At 36.8% G+C, this 23,132-nt stretch overlaps 1 protein-coding gene across 1 annotated transcript; it reads left to right on the top strand.

Annotated features, from left to right (window-relative positions):
- Positions 1 to 34: 34 nt before the first annotated feature.
- NUP37 (nucleoporin 37) lies at positions 35 to 21,849 on the top strand. Its single transcript, XM_048302122.1, has 10 exons — positions 35 to 85; positions 1,603 to 1,822; positions 3,457 to 3,581; positions 4,569 to 4,641; positions 8,042 to 8,136; positions 16,680 to 16,770; positions 19,025 to 19,206; positions 20,139 to 20,189; positions 20,599 to 20,692; positions 21,497 to 21,849. The coding sequence occupies exons 2-10, from the start codon at positions 1,667 to 1,669 to the stop codon at positions 21,608 to 21,610; spliced, it is 981 nt and encodes a 326-aa protein (XP_048158079.1). The 5' UTR covers positions 35 to 85; positions 1,603 to 1,666; the 3' UTR covers positions 21,611 to 21,849.
- Positions 21,850 to 23,132: the final 1,283 nt, after the last annotated feature.

The following is a 23,132-nucleotide window of genomic DNA, read 5'->3' as shown; positions in this document are numbered from 1 at the left end:
CGGGGCCGGTGCGGGAGCCGGGGCCGGTGCGGGAGCCGGGGCCGGTGCGGGAGCCGGGGCCGGTGCGGGAGCCGGGGCCGCGGAGGTGCGTGTGAGGCGGGGCAGGGCCACCCCCATGCTGGGGGAACTGCGGCAGCCTGGCTGGGGAGCAGTAGCTGGACCCTGAAGGGAAAAGGAGGAAGTAGGAGGGAAAATGATGCGCGTGGATGGGGGGAGGTAACAGGCGCCCACGCGGCTCGGTTGCCGTAATCGTGTTTACTAGAGAAATGAAGGTAATAGTGCTCTTGGTATTGTCAAGCTGGTCTGGTGACCGATAATTGAGGCTGAGAAAGTTGAGGTTGTTCAGCCTGGTGAAGTTTGCGGGGAGACCTCACAGCACCTTCCAGCATCTCAAGTGGCACTACAGGGAAGCCGGAGAGGGACTCTTTGTCAGGAACTGTAGTGGTGGAACAAGGAGCAGTGGGTACAAACTGAACAACGGGAAAGTTGAGTTAGATGTGAGGAAGAAATTCTGTACGGTGAGGATGGTTAGCCACTGGAACAGGTTGCCCAGGGAGATTGTGGATGCCCCAACTCTGGCAGTGTTCAAGGCCAGGTTGGATGGGTCATTGACAGCCTGGTCTAGTGGGAGATGTCCCTGCCCATGGCAGCGGAGTTGGGGACTAGATGATCTTTAAAGTCCATTCCAAGCCCTTAACATTCTAAGATTCTGTAATGGCTTGTGTTCATGGGAAGCCTTAGAGGAAGAAAACTATGGGTACAGTTAAAATTTGCATTTGGCTTTAGGAACAAGGTTATGCAAGTTGTATGGCTAAAGTGCTTGTGGTAGTACGGTGGTTTGTTGTATGACTTAATAAATAAACACACAACTATGGAGAACATCTCTGTGTTTGAGTGATGCCTGTGTCAAACTTGGCTGGCTCCCAAGCAAAACATTCAGTCTTGGATGCTGAGACCTCCAGATCATTTACACACCAAAAGCTGTCAAAAGGTCAGAGATTTCAAGCTGGTTGTCCACGTGGTGTATAGTTAAAGGTCTGATTTCCCAAAAAGACGTAAACTAATGTCAAATCTGTACTGGCACTAAAAGGAGTGATTCTGAAATCAATTGTATATCTTGGCCTCTTGTGTTCTAGCGCGAGAACCTGATTTTCTTGAAAACTGGTTGAATGCATGACCCTGTTTTCATTTACGGTTTTGCAACCCTGGTTAACTTGGTTTTTAGTTATACACGCAGTCTGTAAAGAGGTAGACAGGAGAATTTGAAGGCAGCGATGTATTGTTTCTTGTCATTTGGTTGAAAATGTTAAACTGCTGTATGTGACTTCTCTGGCACATGCAGTTACTTGGTTTTTTGTATTGGTGTTGGGTTGCCAAGGGTAGCACAAAATCTGCAGTTATTGCTGGAGTCTGTAGAGACAGTTTTGAATGTATGTTAGGTTAGTAAATATTTTGATAGATGAAACAAACATGCTACATCTGAAAATAATAAGCGTAAGTGCAGATTTTGTGTTCTTAAAATTTTCATTTGCTCTGCCACAAATACTCCACATTTTTATTTATGCAAATGAGTAATCTATATTTTTTTAAATTTTTGTATAGGAATGTAGATTTTCATCCTGGAGAAGACATCACTTCTGTGATACGTTGACTTAGTTCACTGAAAATGAAGCAAGATTCTACTAGAAACACTTCTTACACTGTGGATTGCGAGGATTATGTGCACGTGGTAAAATTCAATCCATTTGACAGTGGAGATTCGTGTTCCCTCATTGCTTATGGTGGCAACAATTACGTGGTTGTTGGGACCTGCAGATTTCAGGTTAGTCTGTGTTATTGTTGTTTTTGTTAGATGCCCTTGAAACTGACTTTGCCATCGCAGTACTGCAGGAAGACTGGTCATTTTCCTGTTTCCTCCTCTCTTTGTGGTAAGCAAAGGAGAATTTTACTTGTTTATTACACTAACAAGACTAGAATACTTGCTCTTCAGGAAAATATAAATATATATATATAAAATACACACTGATATGTCTGTGCTAATTTTATAGGTATTTCTTTTTAGGGATGAACTGTAGAAATACTTACCTAACTTTTTTTTTATCCCAATTGTCTTTACTGGACCTCCCTCACAGACTGTTGAAAACACTAAAATTTCTTACCTTGAAATTATTTAGAATTACCATATTGTGAAAAATTTTTAAACGTAAAATACTGAGTGTTGTATATTTTTATACTGGATAAAATGTTTTTCATTAGATGGGGTTTTTTGCCTAGATGCTTGACAATCAGTTGGAGATGATTGCTTGGAATTTCTAAGCTTTTTTCCTTCATCTTGCCTCTTTATTATACAATAATTTTTGTAATTTTTCCATTATGAAAAATAGCGTAGCTGATATTTTTATTATTATTATTATTATTATTATTATTATTATTGTTATTCCCCATGGTCTTACTGTTGGAAATTTTCTGAAGAGCACCTAGTGCTAACCACAAAAACATACTGATATTTGTGTTGCTCTCTATTTTGTTTCTGGTGTAGGCCTTGAAAAGGAAGTAATTAAAATTTTGACAACCACTGGTACAAGGTGTTTTTTCTATAATCTTCATATCCTCCCTTCCCTTCCTCATGTGGAGTCAATGAGTATTTCAAAGCAGGAGAGGAAAATGTTATTCTTTCTTCCTGTTGAGAAGCATTGAAAAACTGTGGATAATGTCATGCATCCTCAGCTGGGTTCTGCTTGACTACGTTATGCCGAGGGCATACAGAGGTTTTTTACCTTAAAGCAGAATTGTGACATAGAGAAAATTGTGTAGAAATATCCTTTGAGGTGCTCCATTGGATGTTCTGAAAACTTTTAAAAGCTTTTTAGAGGTCAACTTATTGATGGAGTCAGCAATCCCAACTCTTGTTTCATTTTTCCTTATCATGTGGTATTCTCACCAGTGGGAAGAATAAGCAAGCCTGTAATTAGGGTTAGATGATAGAGGGCACCTTTGTATCTCCTGCTGTTTGAAGAGTGATGCTCTGAAAGCAGCAGCATTTTTTCATGGTGTAAAAACAACTCAGAGAGAAGACAGCTTCAATTACATGCTTGTCTTTTGTTCCCATTGTTTCTTCTCACTGCAGTTATAAGTGGATAGGTGTTATGAGTGGATTTATCTGTGAAGATACTACTTCTACAGAGAATGAGCTCAGCATCTTTGTAGCTCAGTTCTGATTTTTGTGCTCTGCACTGGCCTCTGGCTTGAGACTGAAATCATTTAATGTATTTTTAAGTACTTAAATATTTCAAGTTAATACCTTCTGTATGTTCCAGGTTTTCATTTTTAAGGTGTTATGATCTAAAAAGATCCCAGTATGTATAATTTTGAAAGCCTTTTAATTTCATAGCAATCTGATTTGTTAGACATCATCAAGGCATTGTTCTGAATCAGCTAACTGCAATATTTCTATAGGAGGAAGATGCAGAAGTGGAAGGCATGCAATATAAGACACTAAGAACATTTCACCATGGAATCAGAGTTGATGCCATAGCGTGGAGTCCTGAAACTAGACTTGATGCTATACCTCCCCAGATAAGGTACTTAACAATAAACAACTACAGTGAATCCTTGTCTCTTACCTGTTTTCCCTAAGTCCTTAATATTGGACAGTTCAAAGCTTACGAGTGAAATCTAACTCCTTAGAAATCACGAAGTCTCTGAACTCTTCAGTAGTACATTTTTATTCTTACAGTTTTTTTTTTGTTCATTTGCTTGTTTTTTGTCCTACTTCTTGTGCTTCTTGACCTTCTTCCCAGTGAACAAGCAGTAAATAATATTTTTTTCATTATTTTTATGGACCTCAGACAGACATAGTTCTTTCCTTGTACATCTGTGAAGAAGGATTTCTTTTAAGAGCTTTGGTAAATGTGAGATGATTTGAATGGCCTCCTTTATAAAGCTATTTGTACTGGTTTGTATAATATGTGCTGTGTTTCAGAGTAGGTCAGATACTATTTGTGAGAGCCATTGAGGTGTAAATCTAGAAAATCTAGAAAGATAGGTATTAAATGTGAACTTAAGAATTAAAATGTACTCGGTAGTTTGTGTGATTCTTCAAAATTACCATACTTGCTTACTGCTCCATTTTGTACAGTCTTTTGGGTTAAAATATGTTGAATAGAAATTGGTTTATGAATTTTATATTTCAGTATTTTAAACCACTGATAATGAGGGTTGTTTTTTATGCTCTACCACTTAACTTCTTCCAAGGAAAGTTTCAGCGGCATTTATGAGAGATAGTTCAGGTAATTGGTAATTGATCCAGATTTAGCTTTGTAAAATGTCTTGCATTTCTTTCTGTTAATAAGTATTCTTGGCACTTGATGCACACTATTTCCAGATAAGCTCCAGTTATAACTCTGCTTGTTGCCAAAGCAGAAAAGTTAAGATAGATGCTTTTGGTTTTTTTCAAAATCTGATTTTTTCTTTGCATCTCACTTTGCATTTTTAAAATGAAGGAAAACTGATAAAAAGTCAACTATTGTTGATTGACTGACGAGCCTTATTTTGTCTGTTGAGTGTAGGTTTTGTACTGCAGCCTCTGATAGGAAGTTAAGGCTGTTTACTTCTGACCTGCAGGACAAGAATGAATTTAAGGTAAGGGCAGATAATGTGATTTTTAAAAGATTATTTAGTTTTTAGTGAAGTCTAATCTTTAACTATCCTTGTGGTCCATTTGTGACAGATCCTAGATCCATCATCTCTAGGGATAATCACTGTATTGCAAATACCTTTCTGTGTTTCGAGAGGGAATAACTGTAATTATCACCTACATGATCTTCTGATTTCCTTCAAAATTCTTCCTGCAAAACAATGTCCCAGTCAAAGTACTACTATTAATTAGCTGGTTTTGATATCCAGTTCGAAGTGGTTTTGGTGAGGTCTTAGCTAATGATAAGCAAAGCTAATAAATAAAAAAAACTGGGGGAGAGTCTTCCTTGGTTTTTATTGCTTTAGAATATGATAATGCCTGTTTTCATGAGAGGGGCTTATTGGGTATAAAGGAGAAAAAACCCAGACTTTTATTTTTGGTGTGTTAATTTGTATTAGTAAGACAATGAGATTTGTCATACAGAAATTAACTGAATTGTAGATGTCATTTATGTGGCCACTGATAATAGAATGAGTAAAGGCATGGCATAAGAAGCAAAGATGAATGTTACTAAATGTCTTGAAAGAAAATGCTCTTTATCTTGCTTCATACATGCACATACTTTTAATTTCCTTCTTTCAGTGTTGGTCATCTTACATGAATTTGCCACTGAGCAGTGGGATAACTGACATAGTTACAGCCAGCTTGGTGGGATTTCTGACAAAATAGTTCTAAAAGTTCTTAATGCTCTTTGCTTGTGAGTTGATGTCTGTCATTCCTTATTAAAGTTATCTATTTATGTAGTATCTGCCAGTTTTGTGAATTTCAGGCAACATGCTTTAATGTTAACCTGTGAATTAAATCTTTTAACTTAGCAGAATGTAAAGTTTCTTCAACGTTGTAGGTAATGGATGGATAATAAGTTGAAATAATGAATAACATTGAGGTGCTGCAGCATGTCCAGAGAAGGCAGTGGAGCTGGTGAAGGGTCTGGAGCAAAAGTCCTGTGAGGAGCAGCTGAGGGAGCTGGGGTTGTTCAGTGTGGAGAAAAGGAGGCTCAGGAGGGACCTTATGTCTCTCTACAATTGCCCTAAAGAAGGCTGTAGCCAGGTGGGGGTCAGTCTCCCAGCCAAGAAGTGATAGGACAAGAGGAAATGGCCTCGAGTTGTGCCAGAGGAGGTTCAGATTGGATATCAGGGAAAAATTCTTCTGTTAAAGGGTGGTCTAGCATTGGAACAGGCTGCCCAGGGAAGCAGTGTGATCACTGTGTTCAAAAACCTTATAGACGTAATGCTTAGGGATGGACCTGGCAGTCTTAAGTTAATGTTTGGACTCAATGATCTCAGAGGTCTTTTCCAACCTTAATGATTCTATGATTGCTCAGTGCATATGCAATACAAATGAGAAGTGTTGGCTTGAATTTAACAGTAAAGCTATTAGCTTTATTTATGCCAGCTCCACCACTGAAATAAGCTGTCCAAGAAATTTATTAAGGATGTACTCTGGCTGAGGAAAAAGTAAAAATATGTGTTGTTACTGGGACAGGCTTGGTCCAATGTTAGAAATAATCAGAAAACAGCTAAAAAGATATATTTTTACTTATTAGTGAGGAACCCATTAATGAAAAGAAAGAATGTGGACTAGGGTGTTTATGTCAGTAAAAGTTGTCTTTGAGACTGTCTTCTGAGTTTTTTTGATAGAAAATGTGGAAAATCCTTTCTCTGGGCAATCATCTTAATTTCTTATACCTGGATGATCATTGTACTCTAGATTTCTTGTCAAGAAAAGTAACACCTAACTGATTTAAAGCACAGGCAAAATCCCAGATGTTCACAAATTCTGTGTGAGCTATGCTGATCTGGCTTTCAATAAAGTTTGATGGCTTTATTGTGGCTTCTTATTAACAGTTAACTGGTACCTCACAAAACCTATTTCATAAACCTGAGGTTGAACTCAGGATGACCACGTGGAACATTTTGATCCATTATACGGTGCACACTTGACACGTGGGATCTTCAGGAGAGGTACAGAACATGGAAACAAAGCTGAAGGAAGTATGTGACTATGTTCAGAACGTAATCTTCGAACATTTTGTCTTTTATAGTAAACAATTAGTACGTGTTGCTTCTGGAGGGACAGATGGAGTAATCTTACTCTGTTTTCCCAGTGGAAAAACTGTCTTGATGTAATTATCAGCAAGGAACTTGAAGCACACTTGAGTTTTCCATTACTTTGTCGACACAACTAATCCAAAATTTATGGGTTGGATCAAGCCCAGAACAAAAAAACAAAAGGTAAAATATGACTGATGGATCTTCATGAAACCTTTTTCTTCTTTTGAGGTTTTCATTTGGAAATGAATTATGGCTTCCTTGTCCTGCTTCAAATTTTCCTTAATGCAAAGCATATTTCATCAGAACCGTAGAAATAAAATGAGGTAGGATATTTGAATTCAGAATGCTGAAAATTGTCAAAAGACTTGGCATTCTGTCTAAATAGTTTAGCATCATCTTAGGATCTATTAGTTGTAGTATAATCCATTAGGTTTTAATAAAATAATGACTTATTGGAAAAAAATAAGTTGGCTGCTGCAAATGTTTCTGTATTGAATTGATGAGGCATTCATAAAACCTTTAGAGAGGGGGATTTAGTTCTTGTGTGTGCTTGAGATTTTTTTTTATCAGTTCTGCGTTTGTTCCTCAGAATAGCTACACTTAAAGGTGGTGTGTTTTTCTTTCAGAAAACTGTGGAACTTGTTTTCATTCGACCTTGTTTTCCTCTGCAATCTCTCAGTCTCATGCCGTTAACCAGAGGATATTTTTGTCTCATTTTTATGATACCTTGCTGAGCAAAACAAAAGCAGCTATGCCTTGAGACTTAATCAGTGGGACTGAATAGAAGAGATTGGAACAGTAACAGATACAGCTACACATGGACATTTGCCTGACTTAAAATTTTGTGAGATTTCTGTCAAAAACACCATAGATGTTTTTAATGAGAGATTCAGAGATCAGACTTCTTTAATGTAGGTGGATCATGCATACATTCATTTCCTGGTCATTCTCCTCTTTCTGTCTGAGATTTACTATCTTCTACCTTCAAAATTCACAGGTTATAAAAATGATAAAAAGCTCTGGTCTGATTCACTTATCTCTGTCAAGCAAAAGCATCAAACTGACCTCTGTGCTAACTACAAGGAATAGTGGGGAGGTCTTTCCACCTACAGTATGAATATACACATGAATTAGATATTTTAAAGAAATCCAGTTACCGATAAACACTTTCTTTACCTTCTAAAAATGATAATTTTATCTTAACACACATCTTTCCATTAGCAGGTCTGTTAAGTACATTGGTGGAACAGTCAGCTCTAAGGTAAAAGTATTTCTCTTTTCTGGTTGGCAGACATTTGATGGCCACTCAGATTACATTAACGATTTGGTGTTTGCTCCCAACGAAGGTCAAGAAATTGCAAGTGTAAGTGATGATCACACCTGCAGGTATGCATTTTTGTTCAAAACACTATTAAAAAACTAATACTGAATTTTTTCTATGTCCACTTAAATAAATAAGCTTATTTATTATTTATTTATTTTTAGTGTGCCTTCATGGCCCTCTAACAGGACTAGTCCACTAACAAGACAAGAAATGGACTATTCTTGTTAACTTAGGTTGTGGACTGGCTTTTTGTTGTGACTTGTGAGTGGTCTTTTTTCAAAGCAGTATTTTGAAACACCTAGATTCAAAATTAAGAAAACTGTTGTCTTGGATTTGCATACACTATTTTTCCTCCTTCTGGGATAGGAATAAAGTGAGAATAGGAGAGAACAGACATGCATAGCTCAGCACTGAATTATACAGACTCTCTCTCTGTATACTGTCATCAGGTAGGTCAAGTTTAAAACCAATGTATGTATGTGAAGTTGTCCACTTACCCAAAGTTATTAGCCTTACCAGGAGATAGGATGACATAGCCTGAAGACAGCACCATACTAATACAGTGGTACTGGCAGCTCAAAATGCCATGATTACAGCTACTTCATACCCAGGTGTTTGGATATTTATAACTGGAAGTAGATAATGCTGTGCAGCATGCTGGGTAAAGGTTTTTGATGCAAGAGTTTGTCCTTGTCAAAAGGTCACCCCTCTTCCACTTCTAGTAGTGTGCATGAATCTATTGTGCTGCTCTTCTTAGCCCTCCAGTGCAGTTGGAGAGATCAAGAGAGCAGCTGTGCAGGCTTTGCAGGTCATCACAGTAGAGCAGCAAGAGAGTTGAGAAAGTGTCATCTTTGACTTTCTTTACTCTGATGAGTAGGCAGTTTTTCCATAGATGTCTAGTCCATATTTCCAGCAAAATCATTAGGAATGAATAGTAGAAATGTATGACTTACCTGTGTCTTGTTCTGATTTATTTCCTATCCTTGATTTCTTTATTAAATTTAAACTCATATTCGGCTTATTCAGCAAAAAACTGTTTGACCGTGTGGCCTTCTTCTGTTTATTTTATGAAATGCTCAGCTTTCCTGGGATGAAAGAAAACTGTTTTAAAACCAGTTGTCTAATTGATACTAATTTAAAAGGAAATATAATTTATGTAATTAATATATACTAACACGATTTCAGCTTAGTAACTATGAAAGACATTTTATGCCATAAACCATGAAGTCTTTGGTTAAAAGCCATGGGAAATAAGTAGGATTTTTTTTGGCTACTTGAGTTCTTATTTTTTCCATTCACGCATGTGGGGCATGAAGACTTTTTCTATTGAATTTAAAGGTTACACTTTTAAAACTAATGGAAAATGCATTCCTTGGGACTTACCAAAATCATTCTTTACTTACTCTGTAATTTGCTTCAGTAGTAATGTAAGAAGAGGAATAATTCTTATGTCTGTACTGAATTTTTTAGCCTAAAATTGTTCTCAGGATACAAAATCTGCTAATGCCTGTGGAACAAAGTTCTAGAACAATTAGTCCAAGTGTTGAGTTCCACTTTTAAGTCTTAAAGTTTTAAAACAACATTTGAGTATGTACTGACTATATACAAGCATGTTTAGGTCTTCCCTGGTTTTACTCAATAGAAAGTTTAGGTTTAAGTTTATCAGAGACCTCTAAGGAAGTGAAATTTCCCGTTTTCATCCACTAAATAGTTTTGCCACAAGCTGCTGCAGTTGTGACATCTTGGAGTGGGGTTCAGTCATTTTGGTTGGAGGACAGACAGTGTAAGTGGGATACTGGTTATATTCAATGTTCTTACCTTTAAATTGCTGCTGTGTCACTCTGAAATTCTTGCTGTTTCTTGCACATAGTCTTTATTGGCCTTGATCTCACAGCACAAACCTTTTTTACAGCTGTGAAGTAGAACTGAACTAAAAATGCTCTTGCATAAAAATAATTGCAGTGGTCATGTGTGGTAGGTGGTTGTGAAGGATGGTGTTTTCATCATGCCAGTGTCCTCCCTGACACGACTGGCTCAGGTGTAAAACTCCCCCAGCCCGGGGAAGGTCCCATCCACACAGGACATTCACACACAGGCCTGAAGGTTTTCACCCCCGCTGCTGGGCCATAACTGGCTCAACTACACTGCCGCAAGAGGCGGCTGTCATGGCATGGAAGGGGTCATAAACCATCACAGACATGCAAAGCACCCCCAGACTCATTTCTGGGGCCTTCCACCTCAGGACTGCACGTGATCCACAGCGTTGCAAAAGATCCACAGTGTTGGAAAAGGCAGGGTAAAACTTCCCCCCAGGGCAGGTGCCTGGGCATTCCCACATAAAACTGAACATGTATTAACCCATCAAACTTTGGGGGTCTCTCCCATCTCTGATGGCTGGAGACTGCTGCCATCACTTTGACCAATGGCGTCAAAGTTGCAACAATCAAGTTTCATCACTGGATCCATGGGTGATGGTATCTTTCTACTATTACCCATTCTTTTTCTTTCTTTTCCTTACACATTTTCTTGTTATTTTTATCCTTTTATATTGCTATGTTACTATAGATAATAATAACCAAAACAACTACGTATCTCCTTTTCATTGCAACCAAATTGTTCTAAAATAAACCCATATATGTGTATTTATGAATACCAATCATTAATTATCATTTCACTCTAAGCTACTGCAAGGGGTCTAGTGACAAGAACATGACTTACCCTTGCCTTCTGAGCTGGGTTGTAAAAATGGCAGAGGAAATAGCTAAAATAGCTGATGTTAATAATGTCATAATATCATAAAAACATGCTTAATGAGTAAGAAAAGATATGACGGCTTTAAGGAATATTTCATTTAATTCTTTGAAACAGCAAGGCATTATACACTTCTTTGAACGTTTGCATTAAGTGTAGGAATGTGTGCATCCCACTTTGTTAATGAGATCCGTGTGTGTGCAACTGTCTGTGCACCACTCTTCAAAAAAAAATTACTGCTGGCTTTTTCATTATGATTTGGAAACGCAGTCTAGGAGTCTGCACAGATTCACATGTATGAATCATTTTGTTCTGATACTTAATGAAGCCAAAAAATTGTGGGAAATGTTTGGAAAACACCATGAGTTCAACTGATACCCTCTGCTGTTGGTGGTTATAGACACTATCTGACATTTCTGGAATTACTTAATGCAAAATACCATCCTGTCAAAACCCACTAATCTCATATCCGTGCTAAAATGAACCTCTTGATTGTTAAAAGGTTAATTCAGTCTTACTGATTATTACCTCATACTCCCTCCTTATGTGGAACTGAAAGGTTACTGACAGTGTCAGGCCCTTAATACCAGCCTCAGTCTCTCTTTTAACTATTTCTTAAACTACATCCTCTTCCTTTCTTTTTGAGTGCAAAAGAATGTACAGTTGAATTATCTTCCACATTATCTGTGAATGTACTTGCCCTTTGATTCCTTTCTGAGTTCTGTTCATTGCCTTAGGCCATGGCTCACGTCACTTCATAGAGAACTTTGTGAATTTATCAGTCACTGTGAAGTTCAGCCTTGTCTATTACACGTAGGATAAATGCCAGTCCATGAGAAGGTTGATTTTGCTCTCTAAACAGGGATTAGGGGGAAAGGTTTGATGTCACTGAAAGCTAAATTAACTAGAGTCTTAGAATGTATTGTAGTGTTTCATCTGGTTTTAGGGGGGGTTTATCTGTAATGTGGTTTTTTACATGGTACTCTCATGCCCTAGTTATTTTGTGTAGATTTTTCTCTAGACAGTATGAAGGAAAGCTACTGGTAACTCTTGTTTGTGCTTGAATCTTACCTTGTTTATCCAATAAATATTTCAGGTTTTGGCTATACTAAAAAGTTGTCATTATCACTTATTTCTGCCTCCAAAACCATATTCCATTTGCATCCTCCCATTCCTAGTGCAGTCAGGTATGGATTTCTGTCAAAATTTTTATAAAAGTTCTCTGATTCCATGTTCTTTCTTCATCTGTTTGTATGATTGGATTTTCCAGTGTTCCTTCATATAAGAAATGTCATACCAAAATACTTTTTCCTTCTGAGGTGTGCTGGTTACATTTTATCAAGCTAATTGTGCATTATAATTTATGAAAATAAAGAAGCCTTGAACTTTTTTCAGAGTCCAGTCGTTGAATTTGCACACTTTTTGTATGCATCCCTGTATGTCCCCCAAATGTAGTCCTACACGATTCTGTTACATTGTACAGCCATGGTGCAAGTATTAACCAACTGGTGTTGCACAGTGCAAGAATTAACTGGTCTCCCGGTCAGCTTAAAAAAAAAAAACAACCAAACTTTCTGGATCAAATGTTTGGAACATTATTTCAGTCTGGTCTTAATAAACTTTTAGTTAGGAAGTCTTCAAAATATGAGGATGATGTAGTAATTTCCTTTGTGACACATTATGGCTTATGTTAAGAGTCACACAGCCCTAGAATGTAGTCTAGCCTATAAATTGGTTTTAAATAGAAATCATTGCATTAGATTTGTTTAGAAGTTACTTTATATTTTAGAAAGCCATTGATAGTTGAGTTTCCCAGTAACAGTCATACCACAGAAGCATTTAGTTCTACATCTACATTGGGAACAATAAGCTGATAGCTCTTAACAGCCATTTTTTCTGTAGTTGAAAGGACAGAATTGAAGCTTCACATTTTTTCAAAAATGATGCATGGTCTCTGGTTTTGCATTAGATAACTTTAAAGGTATTTCAGTAGTGGTAGTAGAAGTGTGTATTTCTTGGACTTAGTCCTGAGTGTGCATGGCCTGAAATGTGTATTAGTGAAGAACAGTCCGTGGAGATACTGCGCTGCCTCTCCTGCCTCTACCGACACTGCAGGGTATAATTGCAGCACACAGTTAGCAGTGAGAAATAGATCAATGCTTGCATATCCAAGTAGATATTACAAGAAGCTAGAGATTACATGTTTTTTAATGCCAACATCTGAAATACTCTAATTGCTAATTGTTTAGGAACAGTGACATTTCCTTTGATCACCAGAAGAAAATGGTGAACATGGGTGAGCTTTCTGAAGGAATATTTGTACATTTCCTCTGTGAAAAGACTTCATAAAAACTTAAATTCTTTGTCAGTGAAATAAAATTAACTACTAGAAATTATTGTGAATATTACACCTTTCTCTACTTCTGACCAGACAGAGGAATTTCTATAGTTCACTTTTGCCTTTCATGTCCTGCCTAGTACCCTCCAGATCTCTGATAGCCACATCCATGTGGAGTTGGCAGAAGACCTTAGAGAAAGCCCGTGTTGGTTGTGTGTTCCGCAGTATTTACTAATCTCTGCACGTTCACGTTCCTTTTCTGAGATCTCGTCATTCCTTGTGCTCAGTGAGGAACAGCTTCACTCTACCTTTGTGTGATCACAGTAACAGGAATCTTTCCCTTCTCCATAGTCCTCTAGGCATTCCAAGAGTGATAGGATTTTCCTCACACATGGAATATGTCTGATGGAGATATAAAGAAATGTATTAAAGTTAGATATTAAAAAAAAACCAACAAAACCATGTTGGACATGAGTAATCTTTGAATAATGGATCAAATATAGTTGATCATGCTTTGTGGTTGGGAATCAGATGTCAAGGTTTATTCTAGCCCCTACCGACTCACTAAAATTGTTTGAAATCTTTTGTTGGAAGAATTCCCATTTTTACTTCCATCTTCTGGGGATTTGAGAAATGCCTGAAGATTGCAATCTGGTTTAGTTCTTTTACTATTGCAAATGATGATTTTTATCCAGTTAGCATTTGGTTCTGCTAGTTAGAATTATTCATAATTCAGAAACTTAGAACATAAAATAAAGATCATCTCCATTGCAACAAGACAAGTTTTAAGAGTTCTAAGGAGGTACTTTGCCAGCTGTAATAAAAGTCCACTGTATGAAGAAATTACTGCACATATGCATCCATATTCATGCATATGAGATATAATATAGCTGCTACAATGGAATTTGAATGCCTTCAAGCTATGACATAACTGCAGTTTTCGTTTGTTTGTTAGTTACAGGATTTGAGTGACAAGAGAAATGTACTAGTATCTCAAGAATTTTCTTTAACAGTATTTGCAACTATCTGTATTTGAGTTGGTTTAAGTTTTCTGAGTACTGCAGTAAATAATTTCTCAGTCCTTAGTTACTTAAAAAATAATTATTTTACTGAGCAGATTTCATGTTATTTTTGACACTATACGTTGATCAAACTTGGGTGCTTATTTCAACTGTGTTTATTCAAACTTTTCTCCAATAAAGTTTTTGTGGAGTTTTTTTTTAAATGTCAGAAAAGAATACCACAAGCTCAGTGACAAGTCTATGCCACGATGGTTTGTGGGAAGAGAAGGAGAAGTAAGAGAGTGACACAGTGCAGGGTTACAAAAGATAAGAATGTTTGGAGAAAAACAGACAGTATTTTACTTTGGTATAAAATCACGGGAGTTTTAGTAAAGCTTCAAGAGCTTTGAATGGGAGACAAAATCCTCAGTCTTTTTGGATTGATTTATGTGATAGGAATGTGGACAAAATGGGGAGGCAGCATCTGTAGCTGATTTAGTTATGATTACGAGTAATTTAGTAATTGAAAATCAGTTTGGCTAAATTTTTGGGGTTTGCACATTTTTTACTTGTGTTTTTCACAAAGAAATACTGAAAAGAGTTAATTGAACACATATGTAATTTTACAGACATGATGTGTTCAGACAAGGATCTATGTTGATATGTATTGCTTGGTTTGGTTTTGGGGGGTTTGGGGTTTTTTCCCCCAAAACTAAGTTATACCATATTTGGTATCAATAAAGAAAATGTAAGAGAGGGTTTTATCCCTTTCCCTCCCCATACTGTTAGTTGCTAACAGTCCTGCCATTCTTACAAAGTAAAAAATACAAATTTGGTAACTTTATAAATAACAAAGTTAAGGAGGTAAAAAGCATAAATTTCTGTCTCAACACCTAATAACATCACTCATTTCAGGGAAGGAAACATAATGGCATATTCCTTTTGCCAAAATGATTCACTGTCTTCTGTTGTATCGTAATTTTCTCCCTGCACAGTAAATACACATGGGAAGTGTTGATTTGACTTGGACAAATCTACAAGGCAAAATTTTTGGCAGTAGAAGAAAGTATTGTATGTTTCTAAATTACCTAATCAAGTAGATATTTCATTTTTTAAACACTTGTCAGGTTTTTGTTTTGACTTTTTTTAGTAAGGACACTGATTCTTCAAGATTAGAGACCCTGTGTTTTCTACGGGGAGAACAAATATTTGATCTATTGTGGTTTGGCATAAGAAAACAACATTGTTCATTAAACATATTTACTTTATTCCCATATATTTTGTCTAGACTTATGATGTATTAGTTAAGAGTTTTTTTAAATCTCTTAAATATAAGGCTCTAAGCACCCTGGTGAGATATAAACTGAAAAAGTCTGGAGGAAGTCAGCAAAAATCCTCTAGAATAAACAATAATAGTACGTAGCCACTCATCTAGCTCAAAAGACTGGGCAGAACACTGCTTTTAAAATTGGCTGTTTCTCAAGTTTTGCATGTCAGCAAGGAAGGATATATATGTACGTTTCAGTATCCAAATGCATATAAATAGTATGTGGTTCAGACTGATGTTCACAACTGTGATGTCTTTGTCCTACAACTGAGATACTGATTTTGTAGGCAAAGAGGGAGTTGAGCAGTGGCTGTGAGGTAAAATAGGCTCAGTTTGGGGTTTGTTGCATTTTAGAAACAAAGTAGCTCCATGGCTCATTAACACTCATATTGAACACATCCAAAGAAAACTCACCCATTGCCTAACCTAGTTTTGGTGTTTCAGCATACACTTTCCTGTCAATCCATATTGACCAAATAGTGTTGACTTTTAAAATTTTTTATAGCTGCCAGATATGTACTGTAGGTGTTTCTAAAGGAAAAGGTTCAACTGGCACATGTGATTTATCTCATGCTCTCCAAGACCCTTTGTTGGCTAGTGTTACCTCTGCCATGGATCCTTCTGTTTGCCTTAGCTTCATTTCTGGTTTCTTATATTTCCATTACTCAATCTTGTCTTACTAGGAAAAACTGGAAACTAGTATATTAGGCAGCCAAAATACTTTAATAAAGGGTCTTACCCTTTACATGGCAATATAGATGATTCAAGTTGTTTGGTACCACACTTTAGGTTCCTTGTATCAACTGGACCAACACTGACCTTCCTGATTTGTACTGCCTCACTGTTATTTATGGTACAGTACAAAGGCTGTAGTGTTGTCTCATGAAAAAGTGGGAAGATCTCATTGAGATTTCATGTCTAGATAACTAAAATGTCAAATTATTTGAACAATTAGTTAAACAGAATCAAATTAGTTAAACAGAGGCTCTGCTTAGCTCATCAGTGTTAAAATACATTATCTGTAGCACTGGCCACTTTCACTGACCTTCAAATGATACAGCATGAACACTATTTCATTTGGTCACTTCCTTTGTGAACATATTGTGGCACTTGAAGTTAATGTATTTGCAATCAAATGGCAATAGTTTAGTAGTTTACTTTTTTTTTCTTTCTTTCTTTTCTCTCTAGGGTCTGGGATTTGGATGGAAATGAGAAGGCCCATTTTGTTTTACGTTCTCCTGGAATGAGTGTTTGCTGGCATCCTGAGGAGGCTTTTAAGGTTGTGGTTTTCAGCTTTTTGCCCTCACCACCTTTAAAATAACAGGAGGGGGGACACACCTAAAGTATGAATTTTTGATGCTGTAGTAACATTGAAGTTTGAGGAGCTGATTTACACTAATTGAATATTGGTTGGATCTGCTAATATGGAGTGACTGTAAATGAATTCTCATTATCATTCTTGTCATTTTACTGTCAGTCCCTTACTCCTCCCATCAGAAATATTCCTTCTTGATTATGTACATCAGTTGTTGATAACTGTTCTGCTGATTGCATAATTAACTTACAGTTACCAGAGAAGAGCTCAAGTTTTTCTCAGTCACGGTAACATGGTTCACCAATAACGCAGACTCTTTATAGAACATGCCAAGCCTTGAAAAGTATCTGTTTGAAGTTAACAAGGGATTTTTGCTGTTGTTGTTCTTGCTTGAAGTGTATGAAATATGTTCTGAAAAATCAAATCAATAGACTGTGATTTTATACTTATCTCTTTATTGTACTGGGGACGATTAATCAGCTGGTATGTACCCAAATATCTAGCTTTATTAATGGTCTAGTCCCTGCAGTCTTGGATTTATTATTCCTGTTGTGCCTATCAATAACTGCCTTAAGCAGCTACAAATGGTTGTTCGGGTTACCACAAAAACACATACTTATACCAGAGAAAAGCAGTCAAATAAGATATCAAAATATTTACATAGCAGTAGGGAAGGAGGCTCTCTAATCTCATCACACTTTCCACCAATATCAATATCCATCCTTACAAAGAAAGGAAGCTGTTCACTAGGAAAACTGTTGATTCAGGTGGCATCAGAATTGAATGGGTTAGCTGCTGTTTGCTACTGGGCAACTTTGTTAGCACAAAAAAATTAATAGATTTTCCCAAAAAATATTGCAATAATCCACCAGTCTTACATATTATTAGCATGTCTTTTCTTAGACCATTATCAAAGACAGGCACAGGATTTTTTTTTTTTTTTTTTTTAAAGAAAAGCCCATTCCGAAAGCTCATAAAACTTGATAGATTTAGTTCTTCCTGAAAAGCTTATTGCAGGTCAAAATGCTTACTGCACCATGACCTTTAGTTTTCAGAAAAGTATGTTTTGGTGACAGTTCTGTTTTCCCAAACAAACTTGGGTGATTGGAGCACTGGTTTTTTTATGCTTCTCTGTCTTTCTTAATTATTGTTCATGACTTATATGAAAACGATTTCTTCTCATGAAGAAAAATCTCATTTCATCATCTGATCATTGGAACGGGTTGCCCAAAGAAGTTGTGAATGATCACTCCTTGAAGGATTCAAGACCTGGTTGGATGGAGCCCTGAGTAATCTGGCCTAGTGGAAGGTGTCACTGCCCATGGCAGGGGATTGGAACTAGATGATTTTTAAGTTCCCTTCCAACCCAATCCTTTTATGATTTTGTAATTTAATCAGGAAACTCTTTCTATGATATTTAAAAAACAACTGCTTGAGTGTTACTGTAAAGGAAAAAAGTTTAGATAAAATCTAAATCATAAATTTAGATAAAATTTATGGGAATAAACTAAATATATTTAATGAACAATGTTGTTTTTTTAGATAAAATCCATGTTACAGGAGGAAGTAAGAGATGTTATATAAAATCAGTAAGAATGAATCCAGATTCCACAGCCACACTAATTAATACTTTGCTTAGAATGATAGAACCACTTAGGCTGGAAAAGACTTCTAGGATCCTTGAGTCCAACCTTTGATCAAACACCATCATATCAACTAAACCATAGCACTAAGTGCCAGTCATTTTTTTAACACCTCCAGGGATGGTGACTCCACCACTTCCCTGGGCAGCCCATTCCAGTGCTTGACAACCCTCTCTTTTTTACAGCACTTTGTCAGTCAGTTCTTTGTGCTCAAAACAGAAACTGTTAAATGTTAAAACAATAACTTCTTTGCTTTATAAAAGCACAGTGTCTTGGTGGTTATGAACTGCTGTTTCTAACCACTGAAATTATACACATAGATATCTATAGATATATAGAGATAAAATAATGTAATCGTCAGGTATAACAGTGTAACAGTAGTATAGATTAAATTGGGTTTTTTTTATTGGTGAAAGAGCATCCCGGAGAATGTTTCCTGGTATGAAGTGAAAAACTGTATTCATTTAGTACTATTAATATTTGAATGAATGAATTCTAGGTTTTCTATAGAGTAGAAAAGATTTAAGTTCCATTACATGCTAAGTTTACCACATTTTATAAATTTATTTCAACAGCTGATGGTGGCGGAGAAGAATGGAACAATACGATTCTATGACCTGATTACACAGCAGGCCATTCTCTCCCTGGAGTGTGAACAAACACCACTGATGTCAGCAGACTGGTGTTTAAAAAATACTCTTAAAATTGGAGCAGTTGCTGGAAGTGATTGGCTGATCTGGGATATCACTCGCTCCAGGTCATTTTATACCCATGACATAGGTTTCTTTATTCTCTTCCTAATCAGTACATGAGGAGATGCAGGTACTTGGCTAATACAGCATGGCAGTCACAGAATCACAGGATGGGTCAGGCTGGAAGGGACCACAATGTGTCAGCTGGTCCAACCTCCCTGCTCAAGAAGAGCACAAGGCGCAGGATTGCATCCAGGCGGTTCTGGAATACCTCCAGTGAGGGAGACTCCACACTCTCTTTGGGCAACCTGTTCCAGTGTGTGCTCACTGCACAGTAAAGAAGTTCTTCCTCGTGTTCAGGTGGAACTTCCTGTGCATCAGTTTGTGCCCATTGCCTCTCATCCTATTGCTTGGCAGCATGGAGCAGAGCCTGGCTCCATCCCCTTGACACCCCCCCCTTCAGATACTGAGAGACATTGATGAGGTCCCCTCTCAGTCATCTCTTCTCAAGGCTGAACTTCCCCAGCCCGTCCTTGTAAGAGGTGCTCTAGTCCCTTACTCATCTGTGTAGGCCTAATGCACTGTATATTGTATCAACTGTTCAGTAAATAAATGAACAATTATCAGGAATTACGATACTGATACAAACCATTCCCTGGTATTCTTTGTTTCATCTTTATCAATATTTTCTGTTAAAAATAACATTGTCTTTTTGTCCATTTCAGATAGTATCTCACTACTATTTACCTCTCACTGTATGTGTTTGTTAAAATTTCATTCCAAGTCATAAATAGATAACTATTGATCCATAATAAACTGGACAACTACTTCAGTTTTCCTACTCCAAACTGAGATTAAAGCTGCAGGAATGCTCTCATTTTCCCTTAGCTGCTTCACAGAGAGTAGACAATGTGTCCCGTTCAGTGTACTTTTGGTACTTAGAGTATGAGCTGTAGTTGTTTGCAGAACAGTTTTTTACCCTGAATGTCTGTTTTAGTTATCCACAGGATAAGAGACCTGTCCATGTTGATCGAGCCAGATTATTCAGGTATAAGTGTTGTCTCTATTTTGTGGGTTTTATCTATTTAAATCTATGTCTGTGCAGGCAGTTGTGAGTTTAGTAACCTGGTTGTGTCTCACTTAAGTTATTTTTAGGGGGACTTGGTCTATAAACTGTGAAATTTGTGAATGACCCACATTTATGTGTAGCATTTGTGTGATTTGTTTGTTTGTTTGTTGTTTTTTTTTGTTTTACAACAATGTGCATATGGGGCTGTGGGTGGGGAATCATTTACAAGCTAATTCACTAAATGTATTTCTCTGCTGTTAGTAGAATATGTGACATCTTCACACAGTTAGTGACAAGGGAGGGAACTCCACTCTGTGTGCACTTCTGCTGGTATGGTATTTGGAAAGTACATTCATTTTACTCATAGGTGGATTCATTCTATTCATAGGTGGTCCCGAGTGAATGAAAATCTGTTTGCAACCACTGGATATCCAGGAAAGACAACTACTCAATTGCTGGTTCATCATTTAGGACATCCCCAGGTAAATTTTTAACTGGAGTTGCATCTGTTTTCCGGAGATCAGGCTCATGTTACTTAAAAGCTACAATAAAAAACTAGCCCAAACCATCCAGAACTGCTGCTGAGTGTACCTATTTTATTTTATTTTGTTTTGTGGCATTCATGCTAAGGAAAAAAAAAAATTGCAGCACACTTAACCTGCTCTTTTAAAAGCTGTTTGATCTATATGTTTTAGTTTGCTTTGCCATATCGGTTCTAAGGGGAAGAAAAATACCTTTAACCTGATATTTAATAAATCTGGCAGTATTTCTAGTTCCAAGGAGGCTAAAAACAGCTAGTTGTATATTTTTCTGGTTTTAACTAATTGTATTTTAAATCATTAATGAAAATGCAAAGCATAGGAAATATTTTGGTTTTGCTGGAGTCAGTATGTATTTGTAATGCTTACAGTAAAAATATTACATCCAAACATATTAGTTGTGAGTACATTGAAATAATAGAAGTAATTTCATTTAAAAAGGTTTCTAAGTTTAAGATCATGCCTTTATAATAATAATGTTTATACTAATGTAAATAGTTGAAACTATTTGTTATTGTGGAATATTTTGCTGTGTGTTACTTAAATGTAGTAAGTAGCTACCGGAACTATGTTGCAGAGAATCAGATTTTTCAGTTGAATTTCCGTGGTATTTTACCTGTATTTGTTTAGGAGTATTGAATCTGTGGTGTTTATTTGTCTATGCAAGTTGGTATCTGCAGTATAGAAATCGTTTATAAGGGAAGTTGTATTGATCTCTCTCTCTCTCTCTCTCTTTGTGTTTTGAAGCCCATTCTTACTGGAACTGCAGCTGTAGGATCTGGTTTGACATGGCACAGAACTCTTCCATTATGTGCAGTCGGAGGAGATCATAAAATTTTCTTTTGGGTAACTGAAATGTAAAATAAGCATTTGCCTTCAGTATGAAACTTGACAGTGTAATGCCTTTTTTTCTAGTAAAATAAAGAAATCTACTCTTTGTAGTGGTTTTCTCTTGGACAACAGAAGAAAGAAGCAAGCAAGATATAAATCATTGGTGTTTGATTTTTAGCTTGCAAGTACAAGAGCTTTTGTAAAATTGGTTATCATACATCTGATACTTGGTTATTTCTATTAAAATAAAATTTACTTTTTAAATATGATATTTGGTGTGAAATGAATTTTTAAGGGATTTTAAAAGAGATTTTGTGTCCCAGCATCTCAGCCTGACAATGTCACTCAGTTAACACAGCTCAAGTACTCTGAAATTGTGCAGAGTACCTGCAGAAAGAACACGTCTCTATATTAACTTTCCTAACCATGACTATCTTACAAGAAAAAAAATATGCAGTAATGTACTGTCATAAAAAGTTGTCCCTGGACATTTTTGAATAAACTAGTTACCACTACCAGTGAAGAAGCTAATGGTAAAATCAGAATGAGAATTTGAAGCAGTTTTATTTCTCTAAAGATGACAGAGGGATATACTTCAAGCCTGTCAAACAGCATAGTGAGGTTTTTTTCTGCTTAAAGCCTTTTACTTCCAGTCTTTACAGGAAAATCAAAAGCATTCTGCTTTCTAGAAACATATTTTTCCTGTCCTTCCCTTACAAGACCCAGAACTGAAGTAAAAGAAGAAAAAGACAGAGATAACTCCTGTTTTGAGTATGTTTTTTGCATGCTTTTGCAAATGAAAGGATGTCAAGATGTTTCAGCTAGTGTAACAGCTCATTACAGCATCATAGCCGTCCTTATTAGCTGTAGTTAGATTTTAAAATATTCTTTTGTTTGTTCCTATTTATGTAGGACACATAAAACCAATTCAGAAGAAGGACATCAATAAGTGAGATTAGAGTCACCTTTTAAAACAAAAACCCGTATTGTATTTCTCATAATCCTTTATCTTTGAGAACTTTTGCATTCCAACTGCCACCAAAATTTACCTAAAATGAATATAAAGTTCCTTTAAAGTTCCAGTCTTGACTTGTGTGTGTTTAAACTGTAAAATCAGCAGACTGCAGGATGCTTCAAGGTAACAGTGCTCTGTTTATCTTGTATCCATTATCTCTGTTTGACCAGAGATAGCAGCCTAAAGGTTTAATTCACTTGTAGCTAAAAATCTTTGTGGGTCTGGAAGGAAGGATTGGCCTGAAGCACTGTTATCCTTTTGGTGTGTAGTGAAACTGAAACAGATGTTTTTCTGTCCTCAGAGAAACTTTACACAGCTCCTGCCTATGCAGAATATATACACTATACTCAGGACCCATATAGACAAGGGCAGTTTGCACCAGGTATGTGCAGGTGCACTCTTGAGTGAGACTTTTTTGGTTTAGAATTGCTTGAGACCCAAGAAGGACAGAAATTCTTTTGTTCTGTAGTTAATTCAGAAACCAGGATGTTTGCTTTTCATACTCTGTTTTTAAGGAATACTTAAAACTGTTTAGCC

The sequence above is a fragment of the Corvus hawaiiensis genome, chromosome 4, assembly GCF_020740725.1.
Source record: "Corvus hawaiiensis isolate bCorHaw1 chromosome 4, bCorHaw1.pri.cur, whole genome shotgun sequence".
Taxonomy (NCBI): Eukaryota; Metazoa; Chordata; class Aves; order Passeriformes; family Corvidae; genus Corvus; species Corvus hawaiiensis.
The sequence above is the reverse complement of the archived record's forward strand: the minus strand, read 5'-3'. Positions and strand labels throughout refer to the sequence as shown.